The 16,382-nt window shown below is 42.1% G+C and overlaps 1 protein-coding gene across 10 annotated transcripts in view; it reads left to right on the top strand.

The window, feature by feature from the left end:
- AHI1 (Abelson helper integration site 1) overlaps window positions 1-15,629 on the top strand; it is a 200,642-nt gene extending 185,013 nt beyond the window's left edge. For 9 of the 10 annotated variants that reach the window (XM_075126766.1, XM_075126765.1, XM_075126764.1 and 6 more), the window contains 2 exons: window positions 1,405-1,484; window positions 12,167-15,629. In XM_075126766.1, the coding sequence (XP_074982867.1) occupies window positions 1,405-1,484; window positions 12,167-12,380 (294 nt within the window). In that variant the 3' untranslated portion in view covers window positions 12,381-15,629. Of the gene's footprint in view, window positions 1-1,404; window positions 1,485-12,166 lie in introns of those variants that run through there. The other variant, XM_075126767.1, reaches the window with a different exon arrangement.
- Window positions 15,630-16,382: the final 753 nt, after the last annotated feature.

The raw sequence follows: 16,382 nt of genomic DNA, 5'->3' as shown, positions 1-16,382 counted from the left end.
TTAGGCCTAAATGTGTCTATACTGCAAACAGAGGTGCAATTGCAGCTGAGGTAGACATACCCACACTAGCTTCACTGTGTACAGCCCCGCCTGGAACCCTGGGTAGGTACTCACGTTGCTAGCCTGTGCCAGGGTCCATGCCAGTACATCATCACTACTAGATTCAAGCTAGTGAGGGTATTCCTATTCAAGCTGTAGTCACGCCTCTGATGGTCATGCGGAATTACCCTAAGCGTACATCTATAGTGCAGCTGAAAGTGGTCATTTGAAGCTCAGTAAATGTACATGTGCTAGCTCTGTTTGAACTAGCATGCTAAAAATAGCAGTGTGGCTGCAGTGGCTTGAACTAGCTGCTCAAGTACCATCTGAAATCCTCGGTACATACTCAGGTGGCTAGCCTAAGATGCTGGCCATGCTACGATGGCCATGCTGCTATTTTTTGCAGATGAGCTTGATCAGAACTAACATGTGTACATCTGCCTGAGCTGGGAATTACACCCCGCAGCTGCGGTGTAGGCTTAGCCTAAGACTCAGTACTTCAGTTGTGGGAGTAAGTGCTGCATGGTGAGAGGTATGTGTTGCATTCCAGGACAGCTGTTCTGAGTAAGATTTGGGGAGAGAGAGTGAAGCAGCAGGCTTTCCAGTTGTGCCCTCTTCTCTCCTTCATGAAAATTCAACAGTAAGGAACGGCCACTAGAGGCCCGTGAAGACTCCAGGAGGAGGAGCAGGCAGTAGCGTCCTCTGCCTTGGAAGACTTCAGACCTTGGGAGGAGGAAGTTACAAGCCACACTGAGCCATTCCTCCCTATTTCTAAGAGGAGTTCTTGTGGTAAAGGAGTGTCCCAGTCCTATTAGGAGTAGAAGAGGTTTTTGGATGTGAAGTGCAAACTGGGCTGACACTCACTGGTTTCATAGGAAACTAGAGAATTTTGCATGAATTCACGTTGCGTTTTGAGTCTGTACGAACCCTAACCTCCAAACGAACCTGAAGAGATTTGAACCACTTTGAACAAAATCTGCTATGAAGTGAAGCAGGCCGCTTTTTCACTAGTTAAGGCTGAGATGGGATGACTCCTCAGCATTCTTCAGTTACTAATTCAGTAGCTGAAATAAATTTAATCCCTTACAGACTATGTGCATTTTAAGATTCATTCAAGCAAAGATTCATAACCCGTTGTTTTTGCCACACACCTGAAAACTGTCTTTGTTTGCAAGGAGTTGTTAAGCAGGGGGCTGTTTCCTTGTTTTTAACCACATAGGAGTGAACACTTCATGGCTGATAGACATTCTTTTTTCAGACTGGGTATATTCTCTCCTTATTCAGGAAGCTGGTGGCTTTTCAATGTACATGTGTTAGCCCCATTGTCTTTCTTCTTTCTACCTTCCTGCTTGTTTTCTTTTGCAGATGTCAGCAGTCATCACCGAGTCAGGGGACCTGAAATTTATCTCAGAGCATGACACAGATATAGACTCACCTGTGACACAGTAAGCAACAAATCATTCAAAGCAATTTGCAGTGTTATTTCTACAACTCCTCTTAGGAAACTGAGATATTGTCTGGGGGGAGGGGGGAGGTTACTTTGTTCTTTTAAGCGAGACAGCAAAACAAGAAGTTAAAATTAGGATAATTGGTCTAGAGAAGTGTTTAAGAAAAATAAAGTGAAAAGGAAATAATGGTTTGTTGTACTTTTTTGCATAGGTATGTTACAGAGATACTGTAAGGAGTATAGTGTAAGGGAGTTGAGCTGTAATCCAGAGGTGCGGGATTGCCTTGAAACATCCCTCAGCTCTTTTGATTAACCCATATTGTTATGAGCTGCCAACTACTTTCTGCACCTTCTAAGAATTAATTAATGTAAATTGAATGAGTTTGTCACATGTAAGGAAGACAAACAAACCAGCATCTTTCATTATTACATTTGTATTTTAAGTGTGTGTACACATATATATGTAGCTACACAATGTGTGAAACTTTGAAATAAATAAGATCTAAACATTTTGCACAAGATTTTCCTTGTGGATGCATAAATACTTGCTTTTCCATGTCATCTTCATGTTATCCTAACTGTTATTTTAAGTATCTGCATTCGTTTATTTTTGAAGAATACCTAGAAAATACTTATGTTCCTTGTCATTAACTTTTTTAGCCGATACATAAATGCAAACCACCTACTGAAAGGGAGAGCTGATCATATAATAACCTATGCTTGAGTGTTAGAGATGGTTTTTTATCTCTAATTTTAACCATGTCTCAAAACCGTCATTGGTAGGGCTCCATCTTTGTGTCTATATTCAGAAATAAATGGTTAAGGGAAAGTTTGCTTAACACTCATGTGCCATAAGAAAAGGGGCTGTACAACTGCACCGTGACACAATATGAGGTTGCATTTTGAGCATAATTGTATTAAAAGGATTGTGTTCAAGAAGAAAATACATGGTTTAGGAGGAGTACAAACAAACTTGATACAGTTTTTTAAAGACAGGACTCGGACCATGGTATGACAGGACTGCATAGTTAAAAATTCAGCAAAGGTGATTTTTTTTTTTTTAGCATCTGCAGAGTAGTGTAGGACCAGGGATTTATGAAATATGGAATTCACAAAGAATATGATCTAATTCAGGGTTTGGGGGGCATTACTAGGTATAAAATGTTCATTTAAAAGAGAAGTAAACACATCATGAGAGTAGGGTCACATTAGCAATCTGGTTCAGATGCTGGATCATATGAGGGAAATAAAAAGCCTAAGGGTATGTGTATACTACCCGCCGGATCGGCGGGCAGCGATTGATTCAGCGGGGGTCGATTTATCGCATCTAGTCTAGATGCGATAACTCGATCCCCGAGCGCTCTCCCGTCGACTCCTGCACTCCACCGCCGTGAGAGGCGCAAGCAGAGTCGACGGGGGAGCAGCAGCAGTCGTCTCACCGCAGTGAAGACACCATGGTGAGTAGGTCTAACTACGTCGACTTCAGCTACGTAACTTAGATTGATTCCCCCCCCCAGTGTAGACCAGGCCGAAGAAACCTTTCAGCTGCAGTTCAGAAAGGTGTTGGATGCCTGAGTCATCAGACTTTAAATTCTAGCAGTCTCTCTTCCTGCGCAGCAGGGAGTAGGCATGTCACAGAGATGCCACTCCAAACATGAGAGGGACTGAAGGGCATGCTACTCAGTGAGGGGGGAAAGACAATAACAGAAAATGTGGAAATGGCAGGGGTGCGTAATGACTTCTTTGTTTCGGTTTTCACCAAGAATGTTGGTGGCGATTGGACGTCTAACATAGTGAATGCCAGTGAAAATGAGGTAGGATCAGAATCTAAAATAGGGAAAGAACAAGTCAAAAATTACTTAAAGTTAGATGTCTTCAAATCACCAGGGCCTGATTAAATGCATCCTAGAATACTCAAGGAGCTGACTGAGGAGATATCTGAGCCATTAGCAATTATCTTTGAAAAGTCATGGAGGACGGAAGACATTCCAGAAGACTGGAAAAGGGCAAATATACTGTCCATCTATAAAAAGGGAAATGAGGATAACTGGGGGAATTACAGACCAGTCAGCTTAACTTCTGTACCCAGAAAGATAATGGAGCAAATAATTAAGAAATCAATTTGCAAACACCTAGAAGATAATAAGGGGATAAATAACAGTCAGCATGGATTTGTCAAGAACAAATCGTGTTAAACCAACCTGACAGCTTTCTTTGACAGAGTAACAAGCCTTGTGGGGGGGAAGTGGTAGGTGTGGTATATCTTGACTTCAGTAAAGCTTTTGATACTGTCTCACATGATCTTCTCATAAACAAACTAGGGAAATACAACCTAGATGGAGCTACTATAAGGTGGGTGCATAACTGGTTGGAAAATCATTCCCAGAGAGTAGATATTAGTGGTTCACAGTCATGCTGGAAGGTCATAATGAGTGGGGTCCTGCAGGGATCAGTTCTGGGTCCGGTTCTGTTCAATATCTTCATCAATGATTTAGATAATGGCATAGAGAGTACACTTATGAAGTTTGCGGATGATACTAAGCTGGGAGGGGTTGCAAGTGTTTTGGAGGATAGGATTAAAATACAAAATGATCTGGACAAACCGGAGAAATGGTCTGAAGTAAATAGGATGAAATTCAATAAGGACAAATGCAAAGTACTCCACTTAGGAAGGAACAATCAGTTGCACACATACTAAATGGGAAATGACTGCGTAGGAGGGAGTACTGCGGAAAGGGATCTGGGGGTATAGTGGATCACAAGCTAAATATGAGTCAGCAGTGGAACGCTGTTGCAAAAAAAGGAAACCTCATCATTTCAGGATGTATTAGCAGGAGTATTGTAAGCAAGACACGAGAAGTAGTAATTATGCTCTACTCAACGCTTATTAGGCCTCAACTGGAGCATTGTGTCCAGTTCTGGGTGCCACATTTCAGGAATGTGGACAAATTGGAGAAAGTCCAGAGAAGAGCAACAAAAATGATTAAAGGTCTAGAAAACATGACCTATGAGAGAAGACTGAAAAAACTGGGTTTGTTTAGTCTGGAGAAGAGAAGACTGAGAGGGGATATAACAGTTTTCAAGTACATAAAAGGTTGTTATAAGGAGGAGGGAGAAAAATTGTTAATCTTAACCTCTGAGGCTAGGACAAGAAGCAATGGGCTTAAATTGCAGCAAGAGCTGTTTAGTTTGGACATTAGGAAAAACTTCCTAGCTGTCAGGTTGGTTAAGCACTGGCATAATTTGCCTAGGGGAGATTGTGGAATCTCCATCATTGGGGATTTTTAAGAGCAGGTTGGACAAACACCTGTCAGGGACGGTCTAGATAATACTTAGTCCTGCCTTGAGTGCAAGGGACTGGACTAGATGACTGCACAAGGTCACTTCCAGTTCTGTGATTCTGTGTCATTACTGTCCTGTTTGGGCAGGCAGCAGTGCTGCAGAGAGGGTTAGTTCTCAGGCTTTAAGGATGCTGAGGCCATTTGAACGTGATAATAGGAGTGGGAGAGACACTCCGGCTCAAAATCTGCTGCTACACCTTGACAGGAAGGAGCTAATTTAGAAGGGAAGGGGATTACATTAAAAAATGAGCAGGCAAGTTTTGTACAGTGCTAGTTTCTCTGGGACACATTAGGGTTTTTTTAAACCTTTAGTTTTCTTCCTGATGTTTTGCCTTTTCTAACAGGTTTCAGAGTAGCAGCCGTGTTAGTCTGTATCCGTAAAAAGAAAAGGAGGACTTGTGGCACCTTAGACTAACAAATTTATTTGAGCATGAGCTTTCATGAGCTACAGCTCACTTCATCGGATGCATGCAATGGAAAATACAGTGGGGAGATTTTATATACACAGAGAACATGAAACAATGGGTGTTACGATACACACTGTAATGAGAGTGATCAGGAAAGGTGAGCTATTACCAGCAGGAGAGCGGGGCGGGGGGGGGGACCTTTTGTAGTGATAATCAAGGTGGGCCATTTCCAGCACTTTACAAGAACAGTAGGAGGGGAAATAAACATGGGGAAATAGTTTTACTTTGTGTAATGACACATCTATTCCCAGTCTTTATACAAACCTAAATTATTTGTATCCAGTTTGCAAATTAATTCCAATTCAGCAGTCTCTCATTGGAGTCTGTTTTTGAAGTTTTTTTATTGAAGAATTGCCACTTTTAGGTCTGTAGAATCATAGAATCATAGAATATAAGGGTTGGAAGGGACCCCAGAAGGTCATCTAGTCCAACCCCCTGCTCAAAGCAGGACCAATTCCCAGTTAAATCATCCCAGCCAGGGCTTTGTCAAGCCTGACCTTAAAAACCTCTAAGGAAGGAGATTCTACCACCTCCCTAGGTAACGCATTCCAGTGTTTCACTACCCTCTTAGTGAAAAAGTTTTTCCTAATATCCAATCTAAACCTCCCCCACTGTAACTTGAGACCATTACTCCTCGTTCTGTCATCTGATACCATTGAGAACAGTCTAGAGCCATCCTCTTTGGAACCCCCTTTCAGGTAGTTGAAAGCAGCTATCAAATCCCCCCTCATTCTTCTCTTCTGCAGGCTAAACAATCCCAGCTCCCTCAGCCTCTCCTCATAACTCATATGTTCCAGACCCCTAATCATTTTTGTTGCCCTTCGCTGGACTCTCTCCAATTTATCCACATCCTTCTTGAAGTGTGGGGCCCAAAACTGGACACAGTACTCCAGATGAGGCCTCACCAATGTCGAATAGAGGGGAACGATCACGTCCCTCGATCTGCTCGCTATGCCCCTACTTATACATCCCAAAATGCCATTGGCCTTCTTGGCAACAAGGGCACACTGCTGACTCATATCCAGCTTCTCGTCCACTGTCACCCCTAGGTCCTTTTCCGCAGAACTGCTGCCTAGACATTCGGTCCCTAGTCTGTAGCTGTGCATTGGGTTCTTCCGTCCTAAGTGCAGGACCCTGCACTTATCCTTATTGAACCTCATCAGATTTCTTTTGGCCCAATCCTCCAATTTGTCTAGGTCCTTCTGTATCCTATCCCTCCCCTCCAGCGTATCTACCACTCCTCCCAGTTTAGTATCATCCGCAAATTTGCTGAGAGTGCAATCCACACCATCCTCCAGATCATTTATGAAGATATTGAACAAAACCGGCCCCAGGACCGACCCTTGGGGCACACCACTTGATACCGGCTGCCAACTAGACATGGAGCCATTGATCACTACCCGTTGAGCCCGACAATCTAGCCAGCTTTCTACCCACCTGTAATCGAGTGACCAAAGAGATTGAAGTGTTCTCCGACTGGTTTTTGAATGTTATAATTCTTGATGTCTGATTTGGATCCATTCATTCTTTTACGTAGAGACTGTCCAGTTTGGCCAATGTACATGGCAGAGGGGCACTGCTGGCACATGATGGCATATATCACATTGGTAGATGCGCAGGTGAACAAGCCTCTGATAGTGTGGCTGATGTGATTAGGCCCTATGATGGTGTCCTCTGAATAGATATGTGGACACAGTTGGCAACGGGCTTTGTTGCAAGGATAGGTTCCTGGGTTAGTGTTTTTATTGTGTGGTGTGTGGCTGCTGGTGAGTATTTGCTTCAGGTTGGGGGGCTGTCTGTAAGCAAGGACTGGCCTGTCTCCCAAGATCTGTGAGAGTGATGGGTCATCCTTCAGGATAGGTTGTAGATTCTTGATGATGCGTTGGAGAGGTTTTAGTTGGGGGCTGAAGGTGATGGCTAGTGGCATTCTGTTATTTTCTTTGTTGGGCCTGTCCTGTAGTAGGTAACTTCTGGGTACTCTTCTGGCTCTGTCAATCTGTTTCTTCACTTCAGCAGGTGGGTATTGTAGTTGTAAGAACGCTTGATAGAGATCTTGTAGGTGTTTGTCTCTGTCTGAGGGGTTGGAGCACATGCGGTTGTATCGTAGAGCTTGGCTGTAGACAATGGATCATGTGGTGTAGTCTGGATGAAAGCTGGAGGCATGTAGGTAAGTTTAGCGGTCAGTAGGTTTCCGGTATAGGGTGGTGTTTATGTGACTAATTCTGCTGTCAGGGTGCCAATGCCTGAGATGATGGGGCTTCCAGGATTTCCAGGTTTATGGATCTTGGGTAGCAGATAGAATACCCCTGGTCGGGGCTCTAGGGGTGTGTCTGTGAGGATTTGTTCTTGTGCTTTTTCAGGGAGTTTCTTGAGCAGATGGTGTAGTTTCTTTTGGTAACCCTTAGTGGGATCAGAGGGTAATGGCTTGTAGAAAGTGGTGTTTGAGAGCCGCTGAGCAGCCTCTTGTTCATATTCCGACCTATTCATGATGACGACAGCACCTTCTTTGTCAGCCTTTTTGATTATGATGTCAGAGTTTTTTCTGAGGCTGTGGATGGCATTGTGTTCTGCACGGCTGAGGTTATGGGGCAAGTGATGCTGCTTTTCCACAATTTCAGCCTGTGCATGTCGGCGGAAGCACTCTATGTAGAAATCCACTCTGTTTCGACCTTCAGGAGGAGTCCACCCAGAATCCTTCTTTTTGTAGTCTTGGTAGGACTACAAAATCAGCGGCACTGCTATGGGTACCCGCATGGCCCCACAGTATGCCAACATTTTTATGGCTGACTTAGAACAACACTTCCTCAGCTCTCGTCCCCTAATGCCCCTACTCTACTTGCGCTACATTGATGACATCTTCATCATCTGGACCCATGGAAAAAAAGCCCTTGAGGAATTCCACCATGATTTCAAAGGTCCCCCGCCACCCACTCTCTTGCTGGTAATAGCTCACCTTTCCTGATCACTCTTGTTACAGTGCGTATGGTAACACCCATTGTTTCATGTTTTCTGTGTATATAAAATCTCCCCACTGTATTTTCCACTGCATGCATCTGATGAAGTGAGCTGTAGCTCACGAAAGCTTGTGCTCTCATAAATTTGTTAGTCTCTAAGGTGCCACAAGTACTCCTTTTCTTTTTGCCTTTTCTGACATCATGGGGAGAGCTGCTTTTGAGCCTAAAACAACATTCTTCTCAAGTTCCTGTGCCATCTTGAAAGAAACAGGAAAGCAGCCAGTTGTGCATGTAAATATAGCTGCAAAGAAAGAGATTGTGACGTTATTCCACACACAAATTCATGTCTTAGACAAGAGTTCAGCCATGAGAGATAAAAACACAGGCAGGATTCAGGAGATTGATCTGTGGGTCAGAGTCCTTGAAAATACATGATCTGGACTGGATGCCAAGATTCATGATTTCTTAAGACAGCAGTGCCTACCTTGTTGAGACAGTATGGAAGGATGATGTCATTCATGCATTTCTAATTGTTCTTCGACTAGCTCCTGCACTTTCCCACTCATGGGATGCTCTGGAGTACAGCTCCTGGTGGTGGAACATTTCATAAGTTTCCTCCAGAGTGCTCTTATGCCCCCTCCTCTCCTGCCTTCACTGTTCCTGAATATTCTGAGAGGGACGCTATTAAAAGGAGTCATGGCACTCCAGCCACCTCAGTTCCTTCCAAACACAGAAGCAGAAAGACCAAGAACCTCTCCAGATTGATCCATCCTCTTTGAGGACTTGGTGCCTTCCTTAGATTTTTTTTTTTTTAGTTAGGATTAATATTAGAAATTTTAGCTTATTCGTTTTCTTTATTAAGAGTATTTCTTTTTTTAGTGTTTATTAGAACCAACGCCTCAGTTCAGGTATCCATGGCAGATCTGAAGATGAAGAGACCAGGGTTTAAGAGTTGTGCCACTTGTCGTGCTGTATTCCCACTTTGGATGCCCATACCAGGCGTCTGGCTTGCTTAGGGGAAGGAATGCTCTCCTGCATGGTGCGCAGTCTGCAGCACCTTCATCCCAAGAGCTCACAAAGAGCGTCAGAGCCAGCACCAAGCCTTAGTACTTCAGGAGGCCCTAGCAGCCAAACCCTACCCACCTCTGTGAGTGCAGAGAGGCCCGTGTCAGCCCCTACCCCCTCAGGCAATAAAAAGCTCAAGATGCTGCTGAGTAATGTCCTCTGCTCCTTGAGTGACAGCAAAACCTTCAGTACCAAAGGATCCTAAGCCATCAGATCCCAGTTCAAGACACAAATGGAACCCCATATGTGTTAGCAGAGCCAGTCCTAGTGGGAGCACCCCTTCACATCCAGCACCTCTGTTCCAGATAAGATTATGGTGTGAGATATGGCACCTGTTAGCAGGGCTGAGCACCATTCCAGATCCCTCTTGGATCCTTTGGTCAGTTGTGAAAACACCTGGGGCGAAAGGTTAAGGCTATGGCACAGTGAAAATGCCTATAGAAGTGTCATGCCACTAATGCAACAACAATATCCGTTCTGGATCTTGGTTCTGACTCCTTGGTGCCATCAACAGATATCAGATCCTCAGTCTAACATTGTAGTAACATTGTAGAATTAGATTGTGACAGACAGGTTAAATTACCACTGCGGTTCCCAAGAAAGCATATCAGGGCAAATGCTACACTGATGCTCTACACAGTTCACATAGATACAGACCATGCTCTTACCCTAGTAAGTACTATGATAAGGAACCTGAAGCAAAATATTGGCAGGACTGGCAATTCCCTCCTTGTGCCAGATGACCTTACTGGTTCTCACCTAGGTGTTATGGGGATAGTGAACACATTTGTCCTTACAGGGATCAGTCCCCTCATATAGGTCAGGGGAAGCGTCATACATTGAATCTTCTGCTCCCATATCAATCTGCGTCACTGGGCTATAGGATCCCCTTCCATCAGTAGTCCCAGAAACCCTTTCAGAGAAAGAACCAATGGGACCCATGGAATTCCAGGACACACATCTAGAGCCTGCTGATGAGACCTCTCCTGATAACGTAGAAGTTGCTCCGGCATCTTCCCTATCAGAAGATGCCATTCAGTTTCATGAACTGTTAGTCACAGTGGCTTCGATTTCAGCTCTCAATTGCAGGAGTGTGAAGATATGTTACATGGAATTCTATCCACATATTTACAAAACATTATGCAGTAGACCCAGCCTCCCATTCAGATGCTCACTTTGGTACAATGGTACTTCAGTCATTATTTAATTAGGACTCCACGTCCCACCTTCCGCACACGTCAGAACTGCATATCAAATTATTCCATGAGTGGGGATGTACACAGGCCACTTGAAGAAGAGTTAAAAATGAAGGTCACTCACCTGGAACTAGAGATCTTAAAGATGGACCCTGCACATTCACAGTCCCTGCCTACCTTCCTATTTTCTCCAAAGTCCTAATGTAATCTTGGACCTGACGAGGAGGTGGTACAAAGAGTTGTGGTGGCCAGAATGCCTTGCCCCTTTTTTATAGCCTCCTGCTCAGAATGTTCAGGATCAGTGACGGTGAGGGCGCTCCACGAGGCACTGCTGTCAAATATTTCGTGCTCAGAGCCATAGGCATCGACTCTTTGGGTGCTCTGGGGCTCAAGTACCCATTGAAAAAAAAAAAGGGAGTGCTGAGCACCCACAAGACACCAGTTGGTGGCAGGAGCATATACATGGCGCACAGTGAACCGGAAGGTGGAAAGTACCCACTGGCAAAAACAAAAGTCAGCACCTGTGCTCGGAGCTGCACTGCTAGCACATCCCGGGGTGTGGATGTGCACAGTCCATCTCAAAAGAACTGCGTTTACAGGAGAATAACCTTCATTTCTTTAGCAAGATTACCATTTGAAGGGCTTGCATATGAAAGCTTATTGCACTAAAGCAGTATCACCAACATCAACTATTGTTCTGCCTTGCAACCTCCAGGGCAGCTACATGAAGCTCTTTATGTGCTTTGGACTTCAGTCATCCACGCTTATTATTTATTCATTTGTACTGTGGTAGCACTTGGAGACCTGGTCATACCCCATAATGCTGAGCACTATGCAAACACAGATCAAAGAGGTGGTCCCTGACCCAAAGAACTTACAGTCTAAACTAAGTCATTATTTAAGTAAGGTTACCTCAACTTCTGCCCAGAACAGAGGGTCCATGACGTTGCCTTGATGAGGGTTGCAGCACTACAATGCACTCAAATTCCTGCTCCATTTGCGGGTCTGCAGATGGCCATCGCAACCCGTAATTGGGTGGCAGCAGTTGGGGAGGGTACATAAGAAAACTGGCTTGATTCATGGTGTGTTTGGTGCTTATGTGAAGTGCCCAGTACATTAGTGGACATGAAAGCAGCTTGTATTTCTGTAAATACGTCCTAGTTCAGATACTTAAAATGACCAGATGAGTTATTCCACTCTGCATGATTTTCCTAGAGTGGGTGAATGAATAAATAAACCGGGAATCTCTCTTTGACTGGAATATTGTGGAAATCAAAGTTGGAGGATGACCAATATTCTGTAATGGCTCTTTGGAGGGGGCCAGAGGATTGGTAATTTGACACTTTTAAAATAATTAAACTTATTGATTACTCAAGGCTCTAGTTAGTTTTAAAAATCATGGGCAGCTGTCATCAAACAGGACAGTTAGAACATATGTTGCAATGGATTTGGAATAGAGACTACCATACTTGGTTCTAGTGCTTTTGTCTGTTTTGGTTCTGCAGTAGCAAAGTAGTACTTACAGCTGTTTCACCACTATACTCAAGGGGGAAAGGCAGACAATTGTTTTAGCATGTCAGCTGTGGTTGGAAATAGCTCTAAACTTTAGCTAATTCTGTATGTTTCTTATCCTCCTTCTCTCCCCCTCCCCCAATAGAATTACGAAGAAGAAGAAAAGGATACTGAAGAATGAAACAATAGAGAGTCAGCCAAATGTAATGGCTCTTGACACCCTTGCATCATCAATTACCACTAACAGCACTGAAAATAATCCTAGAACACATGGGTTAGAACTGAAGAAGAAGAAAAGAGCAGTGAAAAGCTCAAGTGCAAGTGGAAAGACAAATGTTGCCTTTGAGCCTGACAGTTGAAGTGTAGTCATCATTTAACTCCAGATATAGGTGTCGCATTCAGAATATTGTATGCAAAAAAATGGATTTGAATGGGATTTATGCTGAAATGATGATCTCACTTTCAGGATAAAAAAACATTGAAAACCAAAACATTAAACATAGACACAAACACAAAATTCCCCCATACTCCTCTCAAGACATGCCATGTCATATAGAGCCTAATTCTGCAAGGAACCTGGCACCTCCAGCTCTTACTGATGTTAACGAAATTTGAGTATCCAGCAGTTCACAGGATTGGGCTCCTGGACAGTTCAAGCCTGAAGTTTGGCTCTCATATTTCCCAAAAGCAGCATTTACAGATGCATTCTGAAATAATCTAAATCCCGATTCTGCTACCTTTCTCATGCTGACTAGAATTTTACTGGGAAAAATTCCCATTGACTTCAATGGGCGTTGGATCCAGGCCATTTTTGAGCATGAGCAAAGGTGGTAGACTGAAGTCCAAAGTTGTTAGTACTCTGTGACCTAAAATTAAATAAGCTTGACCACAATAGAAGGTTTTGTGTTAGCAATTTTGATTTTTTTGCAAGTAAAAAGACAGACAGTATTCTGTATGTAGCATGTGACCACTCTGAAAGAATCTTACACGGGTCTACATGAAAACATGCTTTTTATGTCTTCCTTTTGTTGAGTATTCACTTTGGACTAGATTTTGCAACCCTTGTTTTTATTGGTGAACACCTACTCATGCAAGTAAATTGACTTCAGTGGAACAACTTGTAAATAAGGCTCACCAACATGAGTAAGGATTGGAAACTTCATCTTTTTGGTATATTGATTTTTAAAATGAAGGCTTTTTATACATCTATAAATGTGCACTAAAACTTTGTAAAACTCAGTTTTTGCTGCACTGAGAGCAGCATTGCCAAATATATTTTACTTTATTTTGAAGAAAGGTTTCATATCAAAATGGGTAGTTTATTTTATGCTGTGTGTAGTATTTATTTCCTTTATATGTTTAGTTTATCTATTTTTGAAAATAATGGCACTATGTTGTGAACCATTATTAATTATTTCAATAACTTCTTACAATACTATCATTTTACATTTGACATTAAATGAAATACTTTCCATCAGTTAATGCTGGTATTTTTTCTGACTGATGGTGTCCAGTTTATTTTTACTCTGCTAGGAAAATCTTCCCCCTCCCCCTCCGAAGCAATAAATAATATAAAATTAGAAAACCCTTATTTAGTAGACAGGGCACTTGATTCCATTAAAAAAAGAAGTGAGAATAACCATGTTGAGCACTGATGTGTGAAATGCACCCAGATGCAAAGGACTAGTTGCCATATATTATAGTGTCATCCCTGCACATGTTTTGAAGGCATAAAATATGTAAACATGTTTCGGTTGGGTAAAACTCCTCAGGAAAAAATCCTTTGTTCAGGGGCATTGTTAAATGCTCTGTTTGCCCAGTGTGTGTGTGTGTGTGTGTGTGTATGCAAATCCCATATTATCCTAAACAGGAGTTACATGTGTGCACTGGGGTGATAATGAACTCCTATGTGTGTGTTTCCCTAGCCATATATTATAAAAGCATATTATTCCTGTGTAGTGAAACTGCTTAATATTTTAGCCTGGCTTCTTGTCAAGCTGCTGTTGAAATACAGCCCAGCTGCCACTTCAGTGAGGTGTGTGGGATTTAATGCTTTATGAAAGGAAAATGTCAGCATCTTCTGACTTTAAAAATGTCATTGGTCACATTTAAAGATAAGGGCAAAGCATGACATCAGGCTACACCACTGATGTAAGGGTGAGCAGAGCAGTAGCCAAGAGCTGGGTGCTCCTTTGGAAAGCCTAGTAAAATGTTGATTTGGCATTGTGGATGCTGAAGATAAAAATAACACTTCAGATACACACCAGAGAGAAATGGTAGTTCTAATCAAAGGCACAGTGCCTCCTTTCATGCTTGGAACTCGGGCTCCAATTATGTTCACTGCTCTGAAGCTAAACAGAGCTGCTTTGCCACACTTTCCAAATTGAGAGAGGAGAGGCAGAAGACGTGTCTTCCAAGGCATGGTTCCAAATCACAGTTAAGCGGAAAAATCCAATAAAAGACCCAACATGAAAATTTATGGAGTTGGAAATATACTTTTAAAAACTGTTTTGTTACTATTCTCATTATTACAGAATCACTGGCTTTATTTGCATTATCCTTTTCTCCCTGCCTCATGAAGGTTAGGTTCTTTTACTGCTTTGTATTCCTTCAGTGCAGTGTTAGAGTGAACTGCATTTACTTCAGAGGAAATGAGAAAGAACAAAGATCTGGATTTAACAAAACAACACTTCTGAGCCATTTTCAATATCCAAATTAGGAGAGTCAGATTAAGATTATTATTAACCTTTTAAACTAGTACATATCAGGAGATAATATCAAGGACTTGTAGTTTTTACCTGTGTTTAGAAATGTAGCCAATGCATTCATTTTAAAAAATCTCATTTTTCTTTTCAGTGGTGTTGAAGTCTGAGAAATGGCAACGCTTTTTTCCCCACCGGCATTCAGATTATTTTAAATATACAAACAAGCATAAAAGAATAAGTTTTCTATTTGTCAAGTCAATTTGTAGTAGCAAGGGGATGGTTTAGTAAACTAATCTTGGAAATGAAACTTTGTGTCCTTGTGTAGCATGGTGCCTTTTTCATGATAATGCAGCACACGCATAAAAAGTTGTTAAAAATGGTGAACTTCACACGCTTGGTGGCAACTTTCTAGACATTTAGAGGGATGAAATTTTAATTTAAGGGGGGGGGGAAGGGTTGAGAATGCATACTGCACACATGATCTGAACATTTTCCCCTCTCCTTATTTTTTTTTAGCGCTGCACATTAAACATCCCAAATGTGAGTGAGCTGAAACCTTGTTCACTAAGTTACAGCCCAGAGTGGCAGCGTTATAATGAGGGGTTTCTACAGGAAACACAGACTTAACTTTGATCTAGTGGCACAAATAGTGTCAGTGGAATAATGACAATGGCGATCACTGGTGGAACAAAGCAGGTAGAAATCTATACAAGGAGATGAAACATTACAGAAGTTTATAACTACCTGGCCAGTGAGAGTATAGTGGTTTGTTGTTTTGGGGTTTTATTGTATATGTTTTTGTGTGGATACATACATTTCTCCATCTGTAACATGTATGTGTGGTTCAGCAAAGACATGTTGAACAATACACAAATGTGAACAATTAAAATGGAAAGGAAGAGACGACTCATTTTTTCCTTGCATTCCCCCATAACCATCAGCTTGCATTTCTTTTTTCTTTTAATGTTTTAAGGAATGGACATCATAAAACACAAGTTGTATATTTGTAGCATCACTTAACTCAAAAGGCAATAGGCAATGGATCACAGTCAAACAAGGGCTAATGAGAACACAGAAGAATATGACAATTGAAAGTCTCTGACTAGTGAACTAAATCTGCCGGCTGGACCTGATTGTCTGATGAAGAATTGAATGTCAGTATCATTTAGGGTTAACAATGGTCCGACACAAGCAAAAGCAGACAGCTATGAAAAATAGCCGGCATGGTAGCCATTCTGCAGAGACCATGGAGGCAAACTTGATAATGAGGCACTTCATTCACCACATCTTTCTGCTCTAATTACTAAGGTGAATAGGAAATACTTCATCTAAGGCGGGAACAAGCTAAAGCAAAAACACTTGTTTGGTAAACACAGAAGTTTTTTTTTTTTAAATGATTCTTTTCTAGCATCTGTGAAATTAGTATGAACTTCAGTTTCATACTTACCTTTGCGTTAGCGTGTATGCCTGTTCAAAGTTTCCTCTCCAAGTACAATGGGTGTTAGTACAGTCCTAGTTGTACTGTAGGATTATATTTTTAAAAGTGTACTGCCTCCAACTTCTTAAAACAAAGCCGCTATAATTTTTAAATTGAATCCCCAACTAAACTGTTTCAGTTTTCCACAGGGCTGATGTAACAGCTTAATTAGTTTTCCA

This window comes from Caretta caretta, chromosome 3, assembly GCF_965140235.1.
Source record: "Caretta caretta isolate rCarCar2 chromosome 3, rCarCar1.hap1, whole genome shotgun sequence".
Lineage (NCBI taxonomy): Eukaryota > Metazoa > Chordata > Testudines > Cheloniidae > Caretta > Caretta caretta.
The sequence above is the reverse complement of the archived record's forward strand: the minus strand, read 5'-3'. Positions and strand labels throughout refer to the sequence as shown.